Here is a 26,750-nt window from a genome sequence, read left to right on the forward strand (position 1 = left end):
GAAATGAATACACTGGAGCAAAATGAAAAGATTCAGTTCATTTTCCACCCAAAGTCTGCTCCTGCCAATTCTTTGTCGACTTTCATTTGCCAGTCCTTCATTTTCTTCTGCAAAATGCAAGTACCACCTTCACACTTCTCACACAGATAAACAAGTAGTTCTCAGAACAAAGCCTTTAAAGTCCTGGATTTAAGAGGGGGGAAAAACGCTGAACACCCCCACCCCCACCCCTCCCTCGCCTGTCCTTTGTAGCAGTTAGGATCAGATTCGTCCTGGCAGCTCCTTTCAGCCAGTTAATGAGAAATAAGTTCTTCAAAGGCCAACAGAAGCTATGCAAAATAGCTCTTCCTTTCTCTACAAATAAGAAGAAAGTCTAGGAATTAGTTACTTTCCTTTGCTGAAGAGGAGATACTCGATGTAACCAGGAAAGTTCAAATTCCACAGCTTTGCAGTCCTTAGGTAAATTGCTATGCAAACCACAATTAGATGCTATGCCAAGTAATTCTTCTTTTGTCTACACCTAAGAAAGTCCAAGAATTTGTTACTTTCTTTTGCTGAAACTGGAGGCACTTGATGTAATCAGGAAAGTTCAAATTCCAAAGCTTTGCAGTCCTCAGATAAATTGCTATGCAAACCACGCAGTATTTTCTCAGCCTTCTTAGCATGCCCGCTCTTGGAAGACAATTTGCACAATATTATTGATGACACTCGGGTTGCAGCCTTTGAACCCTGTGGTTGTTTGAAGTTCTGCACATTTAAAACTAGTCCCCCGCTCCTTCCTTTCTGTGATGCCTACACAATGCAATGCTGGCTGGACTCTGAACAATTGGAAAGGGTTCGAAATCCTGCTGCACTGGCCTGCAGAGAAGATCCTCTGTTAAGCAATGTTAATGAGCGCCTGGGAGCTGGCCTGCCTTCTTAATACATACTGCAGCACCAGGGATGCACCACTCAGGAAAGGTTTCCGCCTCCCTTCTTTGATAAAGCCTGGCCAAAGGGTGATTTACTCCCCAAATTCAAGCAGCAGCCTCTGTCATATTCAGAGAGTCTCTCCTTGTGCTGGACAATTTCTTTTCCACTCCGGGAGCAGGCGAAAGGACCACGTATTTTCCCAGGCAGGCATGTGTGTGTCTCTTTCAAAAAGCTGCAGCAGACTGCTTTGTCTAAAGGCGGCTAGCTAGAGCTCCACAGTTGCTGCATCTCTTCTTCTCCCAGTGGCTGTGCCCTTCCCTCTCCTCATGCCCACACCCCTCCCGGCAGAGGCAGTGATCAGATTTCAGAACAGAAGCTGGCAAAGGAGAGGAAAACGAGCCCCATAATACCTACTTTAAATGTACAGAAGGGATTCAAGGAGCCTGAGTTACACCATTTGGTTTTACAGTGTAAAGCTGACATAATCGGCTAGGATTAATTTATCAGAGGTAAACCCGAAGAAACATCCTGATTCAGAAAGTGGGTACAGTTGAAGGCAGGCAAGCGAAATCAGACAGAAAGATACAATGCTATCGTTGTACCTTGTGCACTTGTTTGCAAAAACTGCTGCGCTGGGAATTTTTAATAAGGTTTGCCTCTATTAAGTGTGATGATGTAGCTGCACAAGGATAAAAGGTATGCTTTCCAACACTATGAGGGGACACATCTTGCTTACAGAGAGCAAACACTGAAGGCATCAAACAGTCCTACTTGGATAACAGACTTTTATAATCTTCAGAGGAGACTAGCAAATTATTAGGCACACTGTCTTGAACAGGAGCAAAAGAGACAACTGTATTAGCATTACAAGGAAACTTGTGCAGATGCATAATGTTGGCATACAGAAGATGTATGTGAAAGGGACAAATTGTTTAGGTAAAGCCAACTCATGATGTCTATGCAAAATCAACTATAACAGTTAATTCCTGTACAAATATGCCATGTGGGATTGCAATTGCTTAATCTTTAGGTAGAATGATCTTGACAAGCAAAAGCAGTTATTATTTAAATTCATGGCTGTACCCATGACAGGACTAAGACTATTGCATGGACTATTTAATACTTTTTTGACATATACCAAAGTATATTGAATAGAATGCATGCTAATTTTATTTTTCAGGCAGGAAAGTTCATGCAGTCAGGAGATGGCTACTAAAGTGGAAAACATTGCTGTCAACCTTAATTAAATAAATTGGAATTTAAAGTTGTAGAGTGCAAATTGAAATAAAACCTGATTTAGAAGTACTTCTAAAATAATTGTTTAAATGCTTTTAAAATGTATTTTACTAGCAGCGTCCCATATGAATTCTGTGTAGTGTTAGAAGCTTCCAGTAGTGTAAACTCTTTAGAACTATTTGTAATCACACAATAGTGTGATTTATGATGTGACTTAAGCTTCATCCAAGTCTAATTAATACATAAAGAATTCTGATTAATAAACTCCACACACAAAATAGTGTACTATATCAGGTTTTTATTCAACACTCTGAGCCAACATTCACTGTCAAGCAAAGGCAATGGGGAAGCCAGATTCACTTAACAACTGTGTTACTAATTTAACAACTGCAGTGATTCACTTAACAACTGTGGCAAGAAAGGTCATAAAAATGGGGCAAAACTCTCTCAACAAATGTCTTCCAATTGTTGAGCTCAATTGTGGTCATAAGTCAAGGACTACCTGTACTTTATTCTGCCTTATAAAAATGCAACCCAGCCACATGCCCATTTCAAGTATACAAGTATCCATTTTATCATTATTTAATTTTAAGGAGCCATGGTTGTGGAATGAAAGCTAATCCATCATCTGCTTCCCTCACAATGCAATTACAGCAGTCAGTTAGGTCATCTTATAATGTGGAACTGGCAACAAAGCAGATGCCTAATGTCTACAGAACTGTGCATGCCTACAACTATGTGCCAATATTGTAAGGGTCAGTATATTTTCTGCAAAGCAGTTACATCCACACTTTGGCCACATGAGCCATTATGAGAAAGCAAAACAAACCAGGTGAACATCAAAAGGCTGTTGATTGTACAATAGTTCTAGATAATAAAAAAAATATGTCACCTGCTGCACAGGAAGACCAGCTAATTGCATTTAGTGATGGCTATCAGGTACGAAACGGATACCACAAGACTTTACGAAGGGAAAGGATGTTAAGCTACTTTGTGTGAATGTATAATATGGGCCATATATTTAACCTGGTTGAATTTATATAATGAAGCAAACTTCGAAGTCTATCTGGAAGCTGTGGTTAACAGAAGCAGATTGCCTACTGATTGGCACTCACAACAGTTGCTCCATTATAATGATCATGTGAGCCATCCATTGGTACCAATAGGTTTCAAACTGCGTATGTATTCAATTATTTATTAAGATACATTAAGGACCACCTGCTCCAACCAGGGTTGATTGTTCAAGGCAAATGTCCCAGGAGAAACTATTCGAGATACCCCATTTTTGTGATGTGAAGGATGCTGAACATACTACTTTTTAGTTATGCCACCAATGATGTAAAACACCCTCCACTTAGGAGTGAAAGTGGCCCTTTTGGTAATGGACTTCCAGAAACTAAGCTTTTCTGACAGCCTTTAGGAAATCTCATTAATAAATAATAATAAAATAGACAATAAAGCATAGAGATACTAAAATTAAATAAATAGTTAAAATTGTATTAGTAGTTTTCATATTAATGTAAGTTTTATAATTATGTAAGACACAGGAGTCTTGAAAGCAGAACAACAACAACAACTTTATTGATTAGCCCTTGGGCCATATCAGAGTGCAAAGTTCCAGCACAAATTGTTACTAAAATTTGATAAAACCAATTTAAAATGGAATTTGATAAAAATACAATTTAAAATGGAATTAGAATAAAATATGATTTAAAATGAAATGGCAATAAAATACAATCTAAAATGAAATTGTAATAATATACAATAATTTAAGATATAGATAAAATATGATAAAATTATATTTCGGAGTCGCCCTTGCAATCTACCCCAATCAGCCCCACGTATGCAGAACTCAACTGGACCATTTTGTTTAGGTACTGTGCTACGTTAAATGTTATTTTCAAGTTCTGGCCGGACATAAGGTAAGTTGTTTTGATATGGGGATCCCAATGGGTCATTCGTTTGGTATATAGACCAAGATACCTGTCTCTCACCCTCTTATACAGGCAACAGTCAAATAGGATGTGAGCCAGGTCTTCTACTTCTGCTGCTCCGCAAATGCATGAAATCTCCCATATCTGACCATTGTGTCAAGCTGTTCAAATCTCGCTCACATAAATATCTCCCTGAGATGTTTTGGGAGTTGTGACTTCAAATAACTGTCTACTTGAAAAATACGTTTCTATTTACTCAGCCATTTCAAGTTACCCACCTTACCAAGGATAGCTATATCAGTTTGTGCTTCTATATCCTTAATTCTTTGGGCAACTCTGTTTTTGGATTGTTCTCCTGTTACGCAAGAGATGGGAAGGCCACAGCTTCTTACAAAATTTGTTAGTTTGGTGATCCAGGAGATTTGTGATTGTAGTTTTATTTGCTCTAGTAGGCATAACTTGGGGAGTCTATCAGTCTCCATTTCATTAACTTTACACCAGTAGTTATAAGCTCTAATTTTAGATAATGCATGAATTGTATGAATTCCCAATTCAGCTCTAACTGCTGCTGCAGATGTTCTTGGATCTACACCCAAAATACATCTCAAATGCTGGGACTGTGTTTGTTCTAGGACTGCGGTTGAGTAAAGACCCCAAATTTCTGCTCCATACAAGAGCATTGTGGTAACCTTAGCCTTATAAACCTTGATTAATGGGGCTAGGGGCCCTGGGTAACTATGGTTCTTTAGTTCGAGCAGTAAATTCAAACGGGCTTTTGCTCTAAATGTACTCCGTTGATGATGACAGGCCCAAGATCCAGTCTTGGAAAAAGTTACACCCAAATATACAAAGGTGTTAACTTGTTCAATTGGTTCACCATCTAATTGCCACTTATGTCTCTGATGGTTTCTTCCAAACACCATTATTTTTTATTTAGATTTGCTAATGATTAGGGAGTTATCCTGCCAATAAGAGCTGAATCTTCTTAATAGATATTGTAAAAATTAAAAAAAAACATATTTATACCACATTTTTAGTTCCTAACTATAGATGGAGAGCTCCAAGATCTATCAATTAAGAGGCATGTGGAGCTATTCCAAATTCCCAAACAAAATCCAATTGGTAAGAAAAAAAATACTTAGTTGAAAGACATCAGAGGATTGCAATTCAAAAAGAACTTCACTTGGAATCACTGTGGAAGTCCATGGATGAAGCAGGACTAGAAGCTTTCTTATTCATTGACAAAGAAATACTTTATGCCAGTGATAAGATTAAAAATGACTGCTACAGTTATAAATATCTGTAAACATGAAGCATTTTCACAAGGTCAGTAATATAAAAAAATAAATTAGACTGTTAATAAACTGTCTCATTCTGAAACAGGCCAAATGGCAATAGGAAATGACCTAAGGTAACTATAATACATCACTATTTGCAAAACCTTGAGCGCAATAGATTTATCCAGCAGAGCAAATTCTACTGTTGCAATTGGCAACACCATATTATGTAGCATTATGTATTAGCTCAATTCACAACAGAGATTATTATTCAAATATGCCCACTATTCCCCCCCCCAAGTGAATGTTTGAAGTGAAGCTGAAATTATGTATCTGCTTCCAAATGAAGACCTATGTAGATACTTTCCTGGTACTTCTTCAGTCAAGTAAGATGGATCTGATTACAATGAAAGTGCTGGAATGCTAAATTCCAGCAGTGAAAAGCAGGTCAGAAAAGCAGTGCTGTCTAAAGAGGCTTGTGCGACAATTTATCTTGATGTTGTACACCCTGCCTACGACTTCAAGAACCACCAGACTGTCATATAGATAAGCAGCAATTGATATAATCTCTCTGGGGCTTGTCAATATCCAGTCCAATGAATCTGTATTCCTAAACTAGAAGATTCTCTATCTGGAAGGATGCACTAGAGATGCAGCATTTTACAAACTGGATCTAGAGATACCACAAAAAAGCCACCTATGGCAACCATTTGTTTTCACATCAAAACAAAAACAAAACTAAATCCAGCTGCTTTGTTACAATTCTAAAATAGTTTTACTGAAATCAGACAATCAGTTTCAATAAAATCATACTACAAATTATTAAGACACTGTTCTTTTCAGTGGCTCAAATACAGTCAAGATGGAGACGGTGGCCACCTTGCGGCTCACAGGCACAAGAAACCCAAACTTTGCCTGCAAAACAAACCTAATTGAGATCTGCTTCAGGACTGCACACCCGTAAGGAGGAACTTAGGTTTGTGCCGGACGATAAGTAAGGCGGGGAGCTACAGACAGAACTGAGCACAACAGATAGATTCAGTGCATATTGACAAAGATAATTACTAAGATAACGGTGAAAGCATACATAGAACTTTCATTGCTATGTGGTCATCTAGAGACTTGCAGCTCTGGAACCTCTAGTACTCATGTTCCCCACACGGCTGCTCTGCTCCAAAGAGAACGCCCTGAGTCGTTGCTGCTATCATTCAATCCCAGAGTGACCCATATGTTCAAGAATAGGTCTGCTTTCTTGAATATACAGTAGTTGCTAGCTCTCTTAATTGATGATAAAATACTTCAAGGGGCCCTAAGGCTTGTTTGGGGCTGAGAGAACTCTACTTATTTTGTCCAAGGTCATGAAGAAAATCTGACAAATCAGATCCCACTCCAGTTTTTTTGTTATCCAGGAACCAATTTCCTTTCTTGGTATTAAAACAGAATATTCACTAGTGATCAAAAAGATATATTTAGAATTTACACCTGGGCCCGGATTATCTGAGGGAGCACCTGCTGCCAGCGTCAATTTCCCATCGTCCTGTGCGCTCCCACAGGGAGGGCCTCCTCAGGGTACCACTGGTCAAGGATTGCCGACGGGCGATCCCCAGGGGGAGGGCGTTCTCTGTGGGCACGCCTGCCCTATGGAATCAACTGCCAACGGAACTCCGGACTGCCCCCGACCTTCATTCATTTCGCCGGGACCTAAAAACCTGGCTCTTTGAGCTATCTGGTCTGGACTGAGGGGTTTTAATGTTTTTAAATTGTGATTTTAATTTTTTGGGGCTAGACTTAATTTAATTTTATTTTAATTTTATATTGTATTGTTTTTAAATTTTCCCTTGTAAACCGCCCTGAGTCCTTCGGGAGTAGGGCGGTATATAAACCGAATAAATAAATAAATAAATAAATGCATAGATAAAACTATTTCTTTACTGAATTATGGCATCTAGATTCGCAAATAAATGGACTTTAGTTACCCTCCTCTCCACGAAATTTCAAATGAAATTCTTGGAAAATGTCTTCTTTATTGCAGGAATATTAATTATTGTAAGAAATATATGTAGATCTGTACTTTCATTTATACTAAGCAAAATGGGAAAATATCTAGAAATAGGACCCAGACCCCACTATAAAAAGCCAAGTAGAATAAAATGCTGAGCAATTTTTATGGTAGCATAATAAAATCTTGCAAGGACAGGAGGAAAATCCACAGGTAGCTCTTTACTCACAACCTTTTGCTTAGCGACTGTTCAAAGTTACAACCACTCTCAAAAAAGTGACTTACAAAACTAGACCTTGCACTTTCAAACACCTCAGCATCACCAGGGGAACGTGATTTTAAAAATTCAGATGCTTGGGATGCAGCACGTATTTGCAACCGTTGCAGCAAAACATGGTCATGTGATCATCATTTGCAACCTCCCGAGCTGGCTTTCCACAAGCAAAATCATTGGGGGAAGCCAGATTCACTTAATAACTGTGTGATGCAATTAACAACCGTAGTTATCCACTTAACAACTTTGGGGGAAAAAGGTCATAAAATCAATTGTAACTCACCTAACAACCACCTTGCTTAGCTATGGAAATTATGATCCCAATTGTGGTCAAAACTCAAGGGCCACCTGTAAATCATTTTGAAAAATTGATGAAATCTCATGAGATAATGAAATCTTATGAGGTAGTTAAATCTTACAACATTTTGACACTTTTGATCTTCCAGCATTTTGCTGTTCCCACCAAAATCTTAGCTGGTTTCAATTAATATTTGCAAAAACGTTTGGTTATGCTGTAGTAGTCTACATAAAATAGGAAGTACTATTAGTACTAGTAAGTACTATTAAATTCCATTAATTCATTAACAGAAACAAAAAAAAAATAGAAACAAGCATAACTGGAGAAACAGTATCAAGAACAAATGCTACCAGTTACACAAGCTATACTTCCTCATACAAACCCACATAATCTTTTAATATTCAAAAATTTATATAAAGCTAAATTATTTGGTATTTCTGAAGCATAAAGTAATAAGTAGTAATCAACATAATTTAAGTTCCAGTCAGATGTTTGTGGAGAATAGAAAAGAGTTGTGGTTATTTCAGAGACCAGTACATTAATGTAGATAAAGGCAAAAAATTCTGTGGAGGAGAAATTGAAACATGCCTATAATCAACTGTATGATCCTTAGCCCCATCCAATATATTGAGCCAAATATAGATAAAGAGACTAAGCACATGGTGGGAATTCAGCTGCTCCTGATTAAGCACCCTCTGAAAGAACAGAGAGGAATGTCAGGGATACAGCTGGAAAATGACAGTTCTCCTAATCTATTTTTTTCCCTATGCGTTGATTACACTTTTGAAGGAGTGGGGCTGCAACCAGTCCTACGTTCACTTTCCAAGTTGTATTATTTTCTCTCTAATTGTCAATGATTCTATTTTTGCTTATACATGCTGACGGATGAAGCTGAATCAATTTATGATATAAAAAGAGAGTGCAGATGAAAGCATCAAACAGTTGATGATGGAATCAAACCTGGAACCATACATTCGAGAAATTCAGATCAGTCCAGTAAATCTAAAAATTCAGAGTCATATTGGACATTGTTAACTACATGAGGCACTTAATATAATCTGAAATGAATGTGTAATATTCTGGCACACCCAGGCAAGGCAAGACATAATACATTTTAAGATATAAGTGCTCTGTGTTATTTGGAGTTCACAAATTTCAGCAAATGCCTCAAATCACACAAAGCTATTTCTCCACTGATAAGTACTGTATGAAAAAAAACATTTTTCTTGGAATCCCATGTATGATTGCTTAGCCGTATGAGAGCAACAGAATGTGAGTTGAATAATATGTTCCTCCCTCATATTATCTATTAGTAAAAAAATCTGAAATACCATTTATAGTAGAATAGCTGCAAAAGCGAGTGTTGTGACTCAGGGCCAGCCTGTGGTTTCGGCAGCCGGCTCAGAGGTGTCGGATGACTCGGATGAGGGGGAGGAGGACCGTGTGGGAGACGAACCGGTTGATGATGGCGTGGAGGCTTGGCAGAGTTCCCAGCCGGGGCCCTCTTCTCAGCTGCGTGAGCCCGATAGTGCGGAAGATGATGACCCACAGCTGGCCCTGTTCAAGGACGCCCGACGCAGGAGGCAGTCGAGCAGGAACAAACAAAGAAAGAATGTGGGACTCCTCGGGAGGAGGCACAGGGAGACCACGCCCTGAGCTCTCTATAAAAGGAGTGTTTGGGGAGGGGCTGGTTGCTGAAAGCAACTTTTCCGCTTGAGAAGACAAGCTCTAGTGTTTTTGTTAACTGCGTAATTAAATCTTGGCAGATGCCTTTTAGCCTTGGACGCTCTCCAGTCTCTTCTTTCTGAATAGGGGTTGCCTTACTCAAGGCCAGAAGAGGGCTGGTTCAGAACAGTTTGCTTTCAGCCCCCCACCCCTTATTACTACGATGGAGCAGCTTCTTGCCGAGAATGCCCAGCTCACCCAGCAACTCACTTTGCTGGCAGCTCAGGTGGCACAACTGCAAGCTCAGGTACATGCTGCACCCCCACCCAGGAGGAAATGTCAGATAGCTATGCCGGATAAATTTGCTGGTAAACCAGAACTGTTTCCTGCCTTCCTGGGACAATGCCAGCTTTATATCAGCGTGAGAGCAGCTGATTTCCCCACTGACCGAGATAAGGTGGGATTCATGTTGAGCCTTCTGTCGGGAGATGCAGCTCGTTGGGGCACGCCTCTGTTGGCACAGCCTAGCCCTTTGTTGGATAACTTTGGGGGGTTTTGTGACCATATGCGCATGATGTACGAGGACCCGATTAAGGCGCAGACTGCCACCCGACGCCTGAAAGCTTTGAGGCAGGGTCAGCGCCCTCTACAGGCCTATATCAGCGATTTCCGGCTGCTTAGCCAGGATTCCGCCTGGAATGAGGCTGCGCTCGTGGATGCCTTTCAGGATGGCTTGTCAGAGGAGATGTTGGATGAGCTGGCCCGCGTGGACATTCCCTCAGACCTGAATGGGCTGATCCATCTTTGTCTGCGGATCGATGCCCGGCTGCAGCAGCGTAAGAGTCGCCGTGCCACCCCACAGACCCCTGCCGCCCCTGTTGTGCGTGAGCCCCCAGTCCAGAGGGAGGAGCCAATGGAGCTGGGTGCCGCCAGGTCCCGTCTATCGGTGACGGAAATGGACAGACGACGATCGGAGGGGTTGTGTTTTTACTGTGGGGACCCTGGACATTTGGCTGCTTCTTGCCCGAAGAAGCGTCAGCGGGCGTCAGTGACCAAGCCTGCCCCGAGAAAGTCCCCTGCTTTGCTATCGGGAAACGGCCCGAGCCCGATCTAGACGGTGTGAAAGATCGGGCGACCCACAACGACCACGCCGAGCGACGCCGTTCCGACGGTGCCTGTGAACCTCCACGGCATTTGATTCTGGAGGCACGACTGATCCTTCCTGGCAAGCCAGAGGGGATTCCGGTCCATGCCTTAATTGACTCTGGGGCTACCACTAACTTTATGGATTCGGCCTTTGTGGCCAAATGGGCTGTTCCCCAGTGTCCAGTGGATCCGCCCATGCTTGTGGAGACCATCGATGGTCGAGTGCTCCTGTCCGGGCCTATTACGGCCGCCACGCAACCCGTGTGTATGGCCATCAGTACCCATGTGGAGGCCATTCAGTTTTACGTCACTTCGGATCTGCACTTCCCCGTGGTCTTGGGACTGGCGTGGCTCCGGGCGCATGATCCACAGATCTATTGGTCTCAGAACTTGGTCACCTTCCCAAGTTTGCAGTGCGTGGACCACACCCGCCATATCTGTGCCGGCCAGGTGGAGGGTTCCTCAGGGGTTTCTTTGCCTCCCGAACTGTCCGACTTTGCTGATGTGTTTAGCGAGTCAGAGGCGGACCAATTACCCCCGCACAGGCCCTATGACTGTTCCATTGATCTAGTCCCTGATGCGCCTCTCCCAGTGGGGCGTTTGTACTCCATGTCGGAGCCCGAGTTGGCTGCATTGCGGGACTTCCTGACAAAGAATTTGGCTCGTGGTTTCATCCGGCCCTCGTCCTCGCCAGTGTCTGCGCCCGTGCTCTTCGTCAAAAAGAAGTCGGGCGAGTTACGGCTTTGCTGTGACTACCGGAAACTCAACGCCATTACGGTGCGTAACCGCTACCCGCTGCCCCTCATCCCCGAGCTCTTGGACCGACTCCGGGAGGCTAAGATCTTCATGAAACTGGACCTGCGTGGAGCTTACAACCTCGTCAGGGTTCGGCCGGGTGATGAGTGGAAGACGGCGTTTGGTACTCGCTATGGACATTTCGAGTACACGGTGATGCCGTTTGGCCTGACCAACGCCCCCGCTGTGTTTCAGCATTTTATGAACGACATCTTTCGAGATCTGTTGGACCAGTTTGTCGTGATTTACCTGGACGACATCCTGATTTACTCCCCGTCGCGTGAAGCGCATCATCAGCATCTCCGTCAGGTCCTGCAGCGCCTCCGGGAACATCGGCTGTTTGCCAAGTTGGAGAAGTGCCAGTTCTACCAGGTGACCATCGATTTCCTGGGTCACCGCATTTCTCCTGAGGGCATCGCCATGGAGCCGAGTAAAGTTGAGTCGTTGCAGAGTTGGCAACCCCCGCGTCGCGTGAAGGACGTTCAGCGACTCCTTGGATTTGCCAACTACTATCGGACATTCATCCCTGGCTTTGCTGCCTTGACAGCCCCCCTCACCCGGCTCCTGCAGAAGAAGACTCGGTTCCAGTGGAACGCCCCCGAACAACAGGCGTTCCAGGCTTTGAAGGACGCCTTCATGAAGGAGCCCATCTTGAAACATCCCGACCCGCAACGGCCGTTTGTCGTGGAGGCGGACGCCTCCGACATTGCCATTGGGGCCGTGTTACTCCAGGCAACGACGCCCAGCGGTACCCTTTTCCCTTGCGCGTATCACTCTCGGAAATTGAACCCCTCGGAGCGCAACTATACCATCTGGGAGAAGGAGCTGCTGGCCATCAAGGCGGCGTTCGAGGCTTGGAGGCATCATCTGGAGGGGGCGCGGCATCAGATCGAGGTCCGGACGGACCACAAGAATCTGGAAAGCCTGCAGACCGCTCGGAATTTGAATCAACGCCAGATCCGGTGGTCCCTCTTCTTTGCGAGGTTTGATTTCCGGGTGCGGTACATACCAAGCGGGCACAACCAGAGAGCGGATGCTCTGTCCAGAAAGCCCGAATACACCCGAGCGGAAGACAAGCTTCCGCCCAGGACAGTGATCCCCGTCGAGTCTTTTGCTGCGGTGCGGGAGCCGGTGGATATACGGGCTCGGATCCGGGAGGCGCAGCAGCAGGAGGCGTGGGTGGCTCAGCGGAAGGAAGAGGTGGGGCCAGATTCGCCTTGGTTGGTCGCGGATGGACTCCTGTATTATCGTGACCGGCTCTATGTTCCAGGAGGGCCACTCAGGGGACTCGTCCTCAGACAGTGTCATGATAACCCGGCTGCGGGGCATTTTGGCCTGTTCAAGACTCTGAACCTGGTCTCCCATACCTTCTGGTGGCCCCGAGTCCGACACGATGTCCAGTCTTATGTCACCTCCTGCATTCCTTGCAGGCAGGCCAAGTCAGCGACAGGGGCCCCGCCTGGTTTACTGCAGCCCTTGCCAACACCCAAGAGACCCTGGGGGGCTGTGTCCATGGACTTTCTGACGGATCTACCCCCATCCTCCGGCTTCACGACAGTGTTTGTGGTGGTGGACATGTTGACCAAGATGGCGCACTTCATCCCCTGTCGCGGCTTACCGTCAGCTCGCGCCACTAGTCGCATGTTCATCCAACAGGTGTTCCGGCTGCATGGCCTTCCCGATAGAGTCGTCTCCGATAGGGGGGCCCAGTTTACAGCCCGCTTCTGGCAGGAGTTGATGCGGGCGTTGGACATTAAGGTTTGCCTCTCGTCCGCGCATCATCCTCAGACCGACGGGGGTACCGAGAAGGTCATCGGCATCTTAGAGCAGTATCTGCGCTGCTACGTTAACCTGCAGCAGGACAATTGGGTGGACTATTTGGCCATAGCCGAGTTTGCCTTTAACAACTCGCAGCACACCTCCACGCAGATGACACCGTTCTTGGCCAACGTGGGTTATCACCCCCGGTTTTTCCCCCTTTCTCCCGTGGACTCATCGGAGCCGGCAGCGAACGAATTTATGGCGGAGTTACAGGCGATCCATCGGTTGGTGCGACGGCAACTGGAGAAGGCCAAGGCCGACTACAAGAGGTTCGCCGATCGGTCGAGAAGGGATACGCCTCCACTATCGGTGGGGGATCGGGTCTGGCTGTCCACCAGGAACCTACCATCCACTCGGCCGGCGAGGAAGCTGGACCACCGTTACCTTGGACCGTTCCCAGTCGAGGCCGTCATCAATCCGGTCGCCTATCGTTTAACTCTGCCACGTTCCCTGCGCGTGCACCCCGTCTTCCATCGGTCCTTGTTGGTCCCCGAACAACCGGCCTGTCCACTTCGCCAAGCGGAACCTCCCCCATCAGGAACTCGTGATGGAGGCAGCACCCCCGAGTACGAGGTCGCCAGCATCCGGGATTCCCGCTGGCTGAAAGGTCGCTTCCAGTACCTGATCGAGTGGAAAGGGTACGGGCCGGAGGACTTCACATGGGAAGACGCGACCGCCGTTCATGCCCCTGCGTTGGTGACTGCGTTTCACGAACAGTTCCCATCCCGACCGCATCCGGATCGGCAGACCCGGGGGAAGGGCCCTGCGGTGCGGGATAGTGTTGTGACTCAGGGCCAGCCTGTGGTTTCGGCAGCCGGCTCAGAGGTGTCGGATGACTCGGATGAGGGGGAGGAGGACCGTGTGGGAGACGAACCGGTTGATGATGGCGTGGAGGCTTGGCAGAGTTCCCAGCCGGGGCCCTCTTCTCAGCTGCGTGAGCCCGATAGTGCGGAAGATGATGACCCACAGCTGGCCCTGTTCAAGGACGCCCGACGCAGGAGGCAGTCGAGCAGGAACAAACAAAGAAAGAATGTGGGACTCCTCGGGAGGAGGCACAGGGAGACCATGCCCTGAGCTCTCTATAAAAGGAGTGTTTGGGGAGGGGCTGGTTGCTGAAAGCAACTTTTCCGCTTGAGAAGACAAGCTCTAGTGTTTTTGTTAACTGCGTAATTAAATCTTGGCAGATGCCTTTTAGCCTTGGACGCTCTCCAGTCTCTTCTTTCTGAATAGGGGTTGCCTTACTCAAGGCCAGAAGAGGGCTGGTTCAGAACAGCGAGATACTTAAATATATTTAAACAAGTTGAAAAGTTTGTAGGTAGGCAATAGCCTCCCAAAATTTCCAGCCCGTATGGTCTTTGACAAGGGATAGTAATTATTGAACTTCAGCAGAAGACACCCTCATACGCTTGTTAATTGTTAATATCAGTATGGGTGTTAATATTGTTAATTTGTTAATATCAGTACGGGTGCAGGATGTAAAATAAAGCATCACATTATTACATGAAACATTGGTGACATATATACGGTAACATGTACTATAACAAACCTGAACCTTAACAGTTTCATGCAAACTTTTCAGTCTACACTGAATTATGATGAACATGCAATACCTTCAGTTAGCCATGCATTATACTTAAGAATGTGACTCTTCTGGAAATGTGGATTCTTACAGCAAAAAAAATAAAATAAAAAATCTCCTAGAGTAAATTCAGGCCTCAGCAGAAGGAATTGAAAAATACCACTTTGTGCACTGTACTGAACAATAAAAACTACTAACCTAAAGCTATACATCTGGATTCACATTGCAGGTGGCAGTTCCTATAACATATGAAAATCATTCTGAATTGGGCCAGAGCTCTAATCCAGTATGTTGTTCTACACATTTCCTAAATAAATGGCTCTGAGAAAATACCAAGCAGGAAACCACTACAATATTTCCTAACAACTGTGCTCCCCAACTCCTGGTATTCAGAGGCATACTAAATAAATTATAATTATTTTGTGGCAAACCCATAATATGTTCAATGTCCCTTCCACTATTTTTTTTATAAACTAAATTTACCAGGTGGCTGATCTGTAGTTTTTCAGTTGTGTAATGGAACTCTTAAAACATTATAGGGGTTGTTCTATTACAACATATCAGAAAAGGTGGAAGGAAAGGAAAGATGCCCAGAGGTAAGTGGATGGATTCAATGGCTGCTCTGTTGGAAGACCTAAAGGGCCAAGTTAGGGACAGATCACTCTGGAGAAGATCAATCTATGTAGTTGTTAAGAATCGGCACTGACTTGATGGCACATAATCAGTAAATGGAAGTCATATAATAATGTATTGGCTGTTCTATTAAGATATAGATCACTGAATTATTTCTGGAGTCCAGTAATCAGATGAAACATTGAATTTGTTTCTTTACCCAGTACTACATACTTAATTTCCCTACTGTCTGCTATAAGCTAAACAATCCTGGCTATTTTTAAAGTATTTAAAAGTTTTTTAAAAAAATATCTTGTGGACCAACCTTTCTTCATTTTAAATAAACTCAAGCTGGAATCCATCAATACTTTGGGGAGGGTTGGTTTTTTCCATTCCTTATCATAAAAACTGCTGGCTCAGGAATTCTGGGAGTTGAAGTCCACGAGTCATAAAAGAGCCAAGGTTGCCTACCCCTGCTCTAGAGAATAAACAAGTTTGCATGACTGATAATTTTTAAGACAACCAGAGTAATTTATAATTCCTGTATGACTACCTAGAGCAGGGGTGTCAAACTGCTGGCCCGCGGGCCGGTTTCATCATACTGAAGCCGTGCCCACCCCATTGCCAGCAATGCAAAAAGAGCCCCAATACGTCACGACATGTCACGTGGCGTGGCGAGTTTGACACCCGTGACCTAGAGTAAAGCATTAAATGGACTGTACAGAACACAATTTTGGCTCAAAGGCTACATAAATATATATTCACTTAAAGCAGAGATAGACTGATTATCTTCCTCTGCTTTTTTGGGTGGGGTATTCCATTCATTACCATAGCTCTTCTGCTTGGGACTGTACTTTTTTTAAAGGGCAATGCCAAAATTCTGCATTAGTTATTATGCGAAAGTGAAATTTTCAGTGTATTTTTTTCTATACTGATTATACAACCATATATTACTGAAAATGTTACTATTGTATTCTTTCTCTGTTGATTATTACATGATACCAATACAGTATTACAACAATTCTTATGATCTTTATTCTTATTCACATAAATAACATCTTCTAGATTAAAAATTACTCAACATCAGTTAACCCACAATTTTTTTTTAACACGAGAATTTCCAATTCAATTGGTTGCAATATCATTCACATAAAGCTACCTGTAGCTATAGAAATAAGAGTGTTTCAAGACAGAGAGAGCTATGACCAGAGCGAGAATGCCTCTGACAAAACAGTTTAACGCTACAGTTTCAACTTCAGCATAAAGATGAGCTATGAATCAATATAAATTTGATAACAGAATAGTTGGCATTATCCTGTATATTGTACTGAATGCCACATTTATTGTTATCTGCCAGCTGGACATAAGTTTGTCAATATACTTTAATGTGTTCCTAGCTTTCAGGAAATGAGTTTATTCTCTTGAAACTAACATCGTTGATCTGGAAAAAAAAAACCTGGAGATTGATGGTTGAACCTTTGCAGCTATGGTAGTTGTGTTTCAGTCTCTGGATAATGGTTCATTGCTGTAGTTCAAAATGACAGTCTTAAAGAATTAGGGCATTATTCCAGAAAAAGGAAAATAATCTCTAAAATGGGTCTGTTTGCAAGAGAGTGAACATATATTCTCTAAAGTTGAAGTTTTAGGGAAACTCGGATTGTATGGAGGTGTATGTTGCATAGTGACATGCTTGCCTAATAAAAAGATAATATATATCATGTGGCCATCTGAATGAACAGACGGTGCTAGATTCAGGTCAGCAGTTGTGATATACTTTGGTACTATTGATGTGGGGAATGTAATTGTGAAGTCCTAGAAGGGTCCATAACTTGGATAGATTTCAGGGGGTCTGTGAACTTAGATGGGAATAATTATAATTTGATTTTCATGAACCACTATCTGAAATTTAGTTTTTCTTGTTAATGATTTAATGGATGAATAGAGTACATATATTACTACATTACACATCTGCTATTAATATTTTGATTGCATTCAACTATTATTAGTTTTCTTGTTAATACAACCTATAACTGTGCATTTTATTTTTTGCATTGAAATACATTTTTTTTAGAAGGCGTTTGTAGGTTTAACCAAACCCTCACAGAGACACAACAGCACAAAAAGGTTAGGAAGCAAATCACAGATATTAAGAAGTTTAAAATCAATCCTTTAAGGTAGGATTTGGTTTCATGTACAAGGTCAGTTAAAAAGATGAAACTCCATACTTTACGTTCTGCTTGTGGGACTTCCATAGTTGGCTACTGTAAGAACACAACGTTAGACTAAATTGGACTTTCATACAATCCAGTATGATTCCTTTAATGTTTTTATTTAACTTTTATCAAAACCCATTTCCAGTCAAGGTTAGATAAATGTTGGCCCAACGTGATAAGCGGGATTACATCTGATACATATAAGGTGTTAGCTAGTAATAGATCTAACTGAATAAAAACCATCCAGCAAAACTAAAACTCTGCATATTTAATAAGTCTTGCCCTTATTTTTCTCTCTTTAGTCTCCGTTTTTCTAGCCATGTTTGTAAGTTACGGACGAAGAAGCTTTCTCCCACAAGCAGAATTTTCCCTCTCTTCTCTGATCTGCAACCCGTCACCCCATCCACCTTGAAGGTCTTCCCTCTAACCCCTTTTGGAAGCAAATGCCAGCTTACCCTTGTTTTCCCCTTTTGGGAAAAGGGAGAAACAAAGAAAGGCAGACCTCAACTGCTACAGCTGAAAGTCCATTTAAAACCACTGATCTAGAATTATCTAAAAAGGAAAGTAAGGGATGAGTAAAGCCAGCTTTCCCAGAGAAGACTGCAAGCAGATGTCTTTCAGCAGCTTTTTCTTCTGGCAGCCTTCTGGGAGAAGACTTCCAGAACATGTAGCCTATCTAAATATTTCAACTAGTGCTAGGGAAGCAAGCTGGGCTTTTTGATAGATTTTTGTCCCTCATCTGTGCGTACATTTTAATTTCTGTTCTGCAAAGCATTTAGCACAAATAACAATATCTACTTATAGTAGTGTAGTTCATTAAATTAAATTAAACCTTGTGGTATTTAGCCAATCTGGAAATACAGAATAGTTATTTGAAATAGTTTATCTGGAACCCTGGAAATAGGATAACACTAAACATGGAAACACGGCTTGAAAAAATAAAATCCCCAAACAGGTTAAACTTATTGCATTGGCTTTTTTCTTTCTTTTGAATGCAGACATAAATAAAAATGGCTGTCTGAGACAAAACTCACATCTGTCTATAAAATTCAATACAGTACCTGACATTCTTTGCTGCTCCTGTGAAAAGTCAATGCCTTCACCAATCGAACTCATGATTTTCTCGATCTGAAAAAATATATTAAACATTAGTAAACATTTTTTCACAAAAATATAACCACAGTAGAGAAATTCTCAATTACAAAAGAAAAGTTATTTGTTCAAAAGAGACTGTTTTGTGTCATCTTCAAAAATAAATATATACATACTTGCATGTATGATCAGTATTAGAGAAAGAAGTCGACAGAAGTTGTTTCCAAGCTAACTAGTAAATTCCCATTTATGATTTGCTTAAAGTATGAATGGAACAATCATTCTGAATGTTCAAAATATATAATCCTTCTTCTACTTACAAAGAACACACTATTACAACTAAGGAGAGATTTCAAGGCACAGATCCCAATACCAAGTTCCTTCAACTAAAACATGCAAAAGCATTAACGTAAGTTGTAAAAAATGCAAAAAGTAGCAGCTTTTGTCAGCCACCTGGGCAGCAAAGAAATGTAATAGTAAGAGAAAGTAAAAGAAAGAAAGAAAGAAAGAGCATACTGAGGAATATGTCAACAATCAAGAAGAGAAAAACTCAAGTCAGAATGAACTGCAGGTTCATCTTGAAGTTCTCAAACATTAAGAATTCAAAAAAAGAAAGAAAGGAAGGAAGGAAGGAAGGAAGGAAGGAAGGAAGGAAGGAAGGAAGGAAGGAAGGAAGGAAGGAAAGAAAGAAAAAAAGAAACAGTAGATAGAATGGTTTTTAAGTAAGACAATTTAAAAATTAGGAAAATACTTCCGCAGGTACTCTTGAAGGCCAGGGACCTCCCAAGGAATTTAATATAAACAAATAAAGGAATTGTACCGCATCAATTGCACAGTCAGAAATTTTCAAATATTCTCTGTTTGTTTAAAGTACAATATTGTGCCTGTCACTCTAAGGATGGTATAAAGTGCAAATTAGGGAAAATAAAAAACAAAACAAAACCCAAGATTGCAACATATACCGGTAATTATTTAATTTGTCAAAGTTAAGATGCAGTTTAATAACAGTAGAAACAAGAGATTTGTTTCTTAAATGCAAAACGTTATAAGGAAAAGGAAAACTAAATTTGGAAATACACGTTCCAGACAGGGCTTGAGATTAAATTGGAACTGTTTCTAATAATCACAGGCCTACGGACATTACACCTTTTTTTTTCCCTAACCTGCCCTTTTCATCTCAAAATTTAGCTTCTAAGCATTTTGGGACAGAAGAGCCACAATGTCTTTTACTTATCTCTCTCTCAGCTTGATTCTGCAAAGCAACAGCACTAAGCACAAAGTCAGAATTAAGTGGATCTCACAGAGGTTTAGGGGGGGGGGGAAGCTTCAGATCCCTACCGTATGAAATTTTGCAAGCATCTAATGTCACAGGACCCTCATTACTAGTAAAGAAAACACACCAACACAAAGAAAGCACAAATTAATTGCACAACTAAGCAACTGTAGCATCGGACTAGTTCCCAGCAGAACAAAGCTTTGCGAGTTTCTTACATTGTAGAAAGACTGAACTTCGGAGTCATCAGGCACTTGCTCCTGAAACTGCTGGGAAAGAGCAAAACATGTTTTCCAAAAGAAGTCAATCAAATGAAACATAATTCTACTTAAAGGGAAAATATAAAACAAGGGACAAGAAGAGTTTTCCATAATTTCACATAAAAAAGTTTTCTTTGCTTCATTCTAAGCAGCTTCCTGATCTTAAGCCCTCATTCTTCTGGCTTAGACATAATTTGAATAAGTCACAAATGGCTGACTTCACGCACATCTATCCAACAGCATGGTTTACACATCACGCCAAATCAAACTAAACCCATATTATACTTTAACATGATGCAATTACCATTTATCCACATTGCCACGTTTCACCTTACAAAACAGGATGCAACTACGGCAGTACAATAATAGAAACAGATAGCAAAAGATAACAACATTTCTTTCTCAGCTTGACCGAAACAAATGCAATCTGAGTTCCAGTTTCTGCCAGAATTCAAGATTTGCTTTGTGGAGAGGGTGATGAAGAAAGATGAGAAACTTTGAGGACAGCTTACCAGAAAGATTTTTGTGAACTCTACCGGTATATGGTTATACAGACGTAAGTAAATATACACACATGGACTTCCTCACAAATCTAGAATTTATCCTCGTTCTCTTATTCTCACTGTCTGCACAAAATATATTTGCTGGAACACATGTATACCGTATACGGTCAAATCTTATAGTTTTAACTTAAAAGTACAATTTTTCTGATAGCTGATATTGCAATTTGGATCCAAAACTTGTGAACTGATTTATTCATCAAACTAGAATGTCTTTCTTTCGTCTCCTTATTGAGGCTTCCAATGTATCCAAAATACTGATTTTGTACAGCCTTCCCAAATCTCATGCATTCCAAAAATGCTGGGCTTTAATTGCCTAGCGTCAGCCTTGCTAAAATAGACTGTAAAGACTACAAATGGAGGCAGATCAGATAGAAAATATAAACCCTAACTTATGAAAATTGAAACGCTTGTTTTACTCATGCCAAATACATTTGGAAGCAAGACAAATCTCTATAGAGATTCAAAGTCATCCAGGTCATGGTTGTCCCAAAGATGCTTTTTCAAAAGGCAACTGGACTTTCTTTGAAGATGTTTAGCCTCTGATCCAAGATCCTCATCCTTGGAACTTCCAGCAGTTTCTTTTTTTTTATTGAAAAGTTTTACAATAGATTTTTGAATACAAAAAAAACCCCTCCTCCCCCTCCCCTCTCCCCAACCCCTCCCTACCCTCCCCTCCCCCCTCCCCGACTTCCCAGAGCTGAATACAGGGTATAAAAATACAAACAAGCATAATCTAAAATATGCTAACAATAAGACATTAGATTCTATCGCACTTTAACTCTCCATCGTCAAAATATTAATAAAATAACTACTAGAACTTCCAGCAGTTTCAAGAAGGTTCCAAACTCTCTCTCAGAGAGAGTGCTAAGGACCAGATGATTGTAAGGAATATTAATCCTTCCATTCTCCACCATTCATCAGTTAGAACTGAAGAATCTACTTGGATAAGAAGCGAAACATCTTCAAAAGAAAAAAAAACAAAAACAAAGAAAGTGTGGCCTTTTGAAAAATGACCTTTGGAAGAAGCAAGACAAATTCCATTTTCTCATTTTTCTCATGCAAATTTACATTTTAATAATTCAAATTAGAGTTATTAAAATTTAACCTTCCATTAAAAACACATTGTACTTCATTTTAAATTATGTAAAAATATTATAATGTTGTATACCACTTGGAAATCACAAGGCCATAAAGCTATATTTAAGTATATACTGTCAGTTTAAGTGGCACAATAATAGTAGCTGAAAGAGGCAAAAGGAGATTATCCTAACTGAAAAACCTTATGAAACCTCCAAATCTTGTGGAACCTCATTTCTTTAGTTAGTAGCGAACTTGAGACAATTTTTTTATACTTAATTCATTCTGGTGTCTCTGACATCAATCATTCTAAAGGCATTTCAAGGAGGGCAGGGGAAGAAGGGCAAAGATTTACAAACACAATGAAGCTCATGTAATCTTAAGGCCTTTTTATATAGAGTCATTTTTAGCAGATTTTAAAGGTTCAAGTAAATAGTTCATTTTGGTAAAAGTAACAGCTCTGATCTTCTGTCTGGTTGATAAATCCTATTATGCATCCCTAACATGCAAGCTCTGCAGCATTCAAATCTAAAAAAAAATCCATTGATTTAGAACAGCTGTGCTTTTCCTTTTGTTGAAATATGGCCACTTGCCAAAAGGCTTCATTCAAAGCCACCATCCATCCATCCATCCATCCACAGAAAAGATAGAAAGAAAATAAAGAAGCTTGACATCTCTTTGCTGGAAAATAATCTGACATATTAGTTAATATATTTTTGGATTTTTTTTTTCTATTTTATTTCCTTCATTAAATACTTACCACTCAGCGCTAATTTATTTCAGAGGTGTATTAGACTAGAACATACATTGATGAACTTCTATGAAGTAAAAAGTATAGGATTTTCCTCTTTCAGCAGGTTAATTTAATTTTGATGTAATGATTAGAAGAGCAAAAAGCAACATTCCTCCTGTTCACTGCTCCAACCAAAACTCAAATGGACCCTCTTCCAGTCAGTGAGCTTCCATTGACACCCAAGGCCAAAAGGCAACTGGTCCCTTAACACACAAACTATATACTTAAAAAAGAAAGCTGCTTCCTTGTAGGTACATAAGCAACATCTTAAAATAGGCCTGAGATGTATGATACAGAAGCCATGGTCCCTGGAATTGGCCTCCCACTCTCAATCCTTTGAGCCAATCCAGAAGAATACCATGGTCAATGCTATCAAAAACCATTGAGAGGTATAGTAGGGCAAGGATAGATGCACTACCCCAATCCTGCCCAAACACTAGAATATAAATTGAGAGCGAATCCCACTCCTTACTAGCACTGATGATGTTATCTAGTTTGGGTAATGAAATGTCTGCAAGAAAACTACCAAGGTCAGAGAGCATCAAAGACTCCTCACTCTTCGCTCAGTTTAATTTAGTAGTTCTCATATCTATGGCACTTGTTTAAGGATTATTGGAAAAGTTACAAATAAATTGTATTACAGGGCTTTTTTCTCATAGAACGCTCAGAACGGAGTTCCGGCACCTTTTTTGGATGGAACCTTGTAGGGTAGGCAAGGCGGGTTGTATGACATGTGTGAGTTCCGGCACCTTTTTCTTTTACAAAAAAAGCACTGATTAAATCTGTTCGTAAGGAATATATCAGAACTATGTTCTGTATAGATGTGAATGAGCTAGAATTCAAAGGCATAATTACTGGTAAAGAATCCTGGAAACATGATGTCCATTAAATCACAAAGGATCAAAAAGACCTGAATAATACCACATTCACTGCTATTTGAGTCAGTAAGGTAATGGGAAATTTATTTATGATTGTGAAGCCTGAGTAATGTTGGTTAAAATAGCAATAATACTATAGAATCAGAATAATTACTATTCTGTGCAGTAAGTATTCAAATCAGGAAAATGATTTCTAGGAAATTCAGAATTACTTTAAGAAAGACAGAATTATTCATCTGAAGAGTAAGACAAACATTTTCTTAAGGCCCTTACTTTATCTCCATATTTACTAAAAAAAATTCCCCAATATTCAATGTTCTTGCTTTGAGGGATATTTAATATAAGACATAAAAGGAAGTTTTCTTAAAGGTGGTGTTTTCCCTATTTCACCATAAGATGGCAATGTTTATTAGCCAAGTTTGAATTTATTATAGTAAAGCCATTGATCGATCTATACAAGAAAAATAATGTCTATATTTTTCTCTTTTTGAGGAGCTCTGAATTTACTTTATCACAGCTATTGGTATCAATCAATACAATAGATTAGATTTATAACAGATGATTTCTGCCTTACATTCAATTATATTACAAGACTTTTCAAGCAAAATTTATGGAAAATTATAAATTTTATGGGGAAAGGGAAATGGAGAGAATATCATTATGATTTCCCCAAAATAGAAGTCCATATCCAATACTGAATATCAGAACATTCAAAATAGATGCACTATAAAAAAAAACCTGCCCACCATTATAGTGCAAAACAATTTGAAAAACGTGCACAGCTGGATAATATGCAAATTTCTACTCAACAGCATTTCATTTAATTCAAGTGAGGCCGCATTTAACAACTTAAAAAAGGCAATGAATGGAAGCAGCTGAGTTAAAAATCTAAAGTTACTATAATATTTCTTAAAAAGTAAGAAGAATACTTTGAATGGTTTCTTGTATTCTTGTTAAGATTGGAATTAGAGCAAGACATAAAAGGATCAGCCCTCAAAACGTCATCCTATGCATAATCATAAAGTCCTCTAAACTCAGCAAAATTTTTGAAATTATTTCTCTTCAAGTTATTGTTATCAATTTCACAAACGGTATCACTGTATCTCCCTTGCCCTAAAATTAATGATGAGTATTATCTGAAAAAAAAAATCCATGAGAGGGAATCTTCTAAGTATTTCAACAAGAAGCTCATCTTTAACTGTAAGCACTCCTCCTTTTTGTCAGGGTCCCGCACAGTTTATCATTGGAAATGTCTGTTTTCAATGGCAAAAGACTCCACACTGACCAATTTTTAATTTCAATTAAAATCACAGGGATATATTCCAGAATAGGGTGACTGAGGATACCAGTTTGTACAATTTCAGAACTTCCACACTCTAGTCCTACAAGAAAGCCAACAAGCTAGTGCAGGGGTAGGCAACCTCGGCTCTTTTATGACTCATGGACTTCAACTCCCAGAATTCCTGAGCCAGCAGGCTCAGGAATTCTGGGAGTTGAAGTCCATGAGTCATAAAAGAGCCGAGGTTGCCTACCCCTGAGCTAGTGAGTCAGTTACCTTGCTTGCTCCTCATGAGAAGTAAAAACCAGGTTAGTTGTCTAGACTAGAGAGATCACAATTTTCTAGCCCATCACTTTTCTCAATGGGAATGGGAACCTTAAATTGTAGCAGACAGTTTGCCACAATAATCGAAATTAACGAGTGATTCACCACAAACCAGCAGATCTGGCATCTTAAATACGCAACACAGCCAGAGAACCCTTCTAAATATTCAGCCAAAGTGAAACAAGTCCTAATGAAAAGTAATATTGAGTGACAGTGATATGAGAGTGAGCCATATGATTGTTCAAGCTGTTTCTTCTGTGTTATCCACTGAGCACATGATGGGCTGTAATCTCTCTGCCTGAGAGGAATCTATTGTATTTGACTTTGCAGAGCAAAATGCATGGGGACAAAACTGACAGCTGATGGACAGTTCAGATTTTAAATGCAAATGTGTTGGGCCTAGCCCAGTCTGTGGAAGAAGCAATGCATTTACCACAGTTCTTACAGATTTGGTAATCACCCAAATCCAGAATGACACTATGTGGCTTACAGTTTGAAACAGAACAACAATAAAAAGAAATATTTACAGGACATTGCTCCAGAGGGCAGGCACCACAAAAGAAAAGACACACTTCCTGGTCCCAAGAGATGACATGGCTGAAGTAATCTAAAGCACACAAACTCCGCCTGATCTTACTGAAAGAGCAGAAATCATAGGAGTTAGGCATTGCCTGAAACAACCTGGGCCCATGCCACGAAGGTTGCATGCTAGCAAAATAATGCTTAGGATCATCCAATACAAATTAGAACTTTATATGGCAAAAGCAATGCCAGATGTTCTGTCTGGATTTAGAAAAATTCCTCGGAACATGACACATTATTGCTAGTGCTTGCTGAATAATTGTGGAAAATCAAAGAATACTAAAAATGAAGTCAGTATGTGCTTTATTAATTACAGAAAGGCCTTTGAATGTGTTAATCATTTCAGGCTGCAGCAGCTTAGAAAAATCAGAAGCTTAGAACATCTCCCTATCCTTACACTATATACTGGTTAAGAAGCTATAGAATGGACAGTACATGTTGAAACTGGCTCCAGGTTGGCAAATCGAGACAAGGGTATATCCCATATAGAGAGTATATAAGCAATATAGGTAATCTTCAGTTAATGACAATCATTGGGACTGGAATTTCCATTACTAAGCGATGCAGTCATAACAGTGCAATGTCATGTGATAGCTGCATCACTTACCAATGGCAATTTCAGCAATCCCAACTGCCATCATTAATCAAATCTCATTGGTGGCAAAGACCGATCCCAGCTTGGACCTCCTGGCCCTAAGCCTTGGTAAGGTTCCTCCTCTGCCTCCTCTTGAAATCCTTCTACCTGCCTACCTCAATCCCCCTCTCTCATCTCGTCTGCCTGCCTATCTGCTGCCACCAACTGCTCCCGCTGTGCAGCCCTGTCTGCCATTGCTACACCCACTGCACCATGTACTACTACTGTATTAGC

At 41.0% G+C, this 26,750-nt stretch overlaps 1 protein-coding gene across 6 annotated transcripts in view; it reads right to left on the reverse strand.

Moving 5' to 3' along the window:
* Nucleotides 1–26,750, reverse strand: part of ANKS1A (ankyrin repeat and sterile alpha motif domain containing 1A) — a 138,750-nt gene that overhangs the window by 27,588 nt on the left and 84,412 nt on the right. For 3 of the 6 annotated variants that reach the window (XM_081324514.1, XM_081324513.1, XM_081324511.1), the window contains exons 15-16: nt 20,345–20,395; nt 18,823–18,889 (exon numbers count right to left, since the gene is read on the reverse strand). In XM_081324514.1, the coding sequence (XP_081180640.1) occupies nt 18,823–18,889; nt 20,345–20,395 (118 nt within the window). The remainder of the gene's footprint in view (nt 1–18,822; nt 18,890–20,344; nt 20,396–26,750) is intronic. The other 3 variants (XM_081324516.1, XM_081324515.1, XM_081324512.1) reach the window with 1 other exon arrangement.

Source organism: Vipera berus (genome assembly GCF_964194415.1).
Source record: "Vipera berus genome assembly, chromosome: 3".
Classification (NCBI taxonomy): domain Eukaryota; kingdom Metazoa; phylum Chordata; class Lepidosauria; order Squamata; family Viperidae; genus Vipera; species Vipera berus.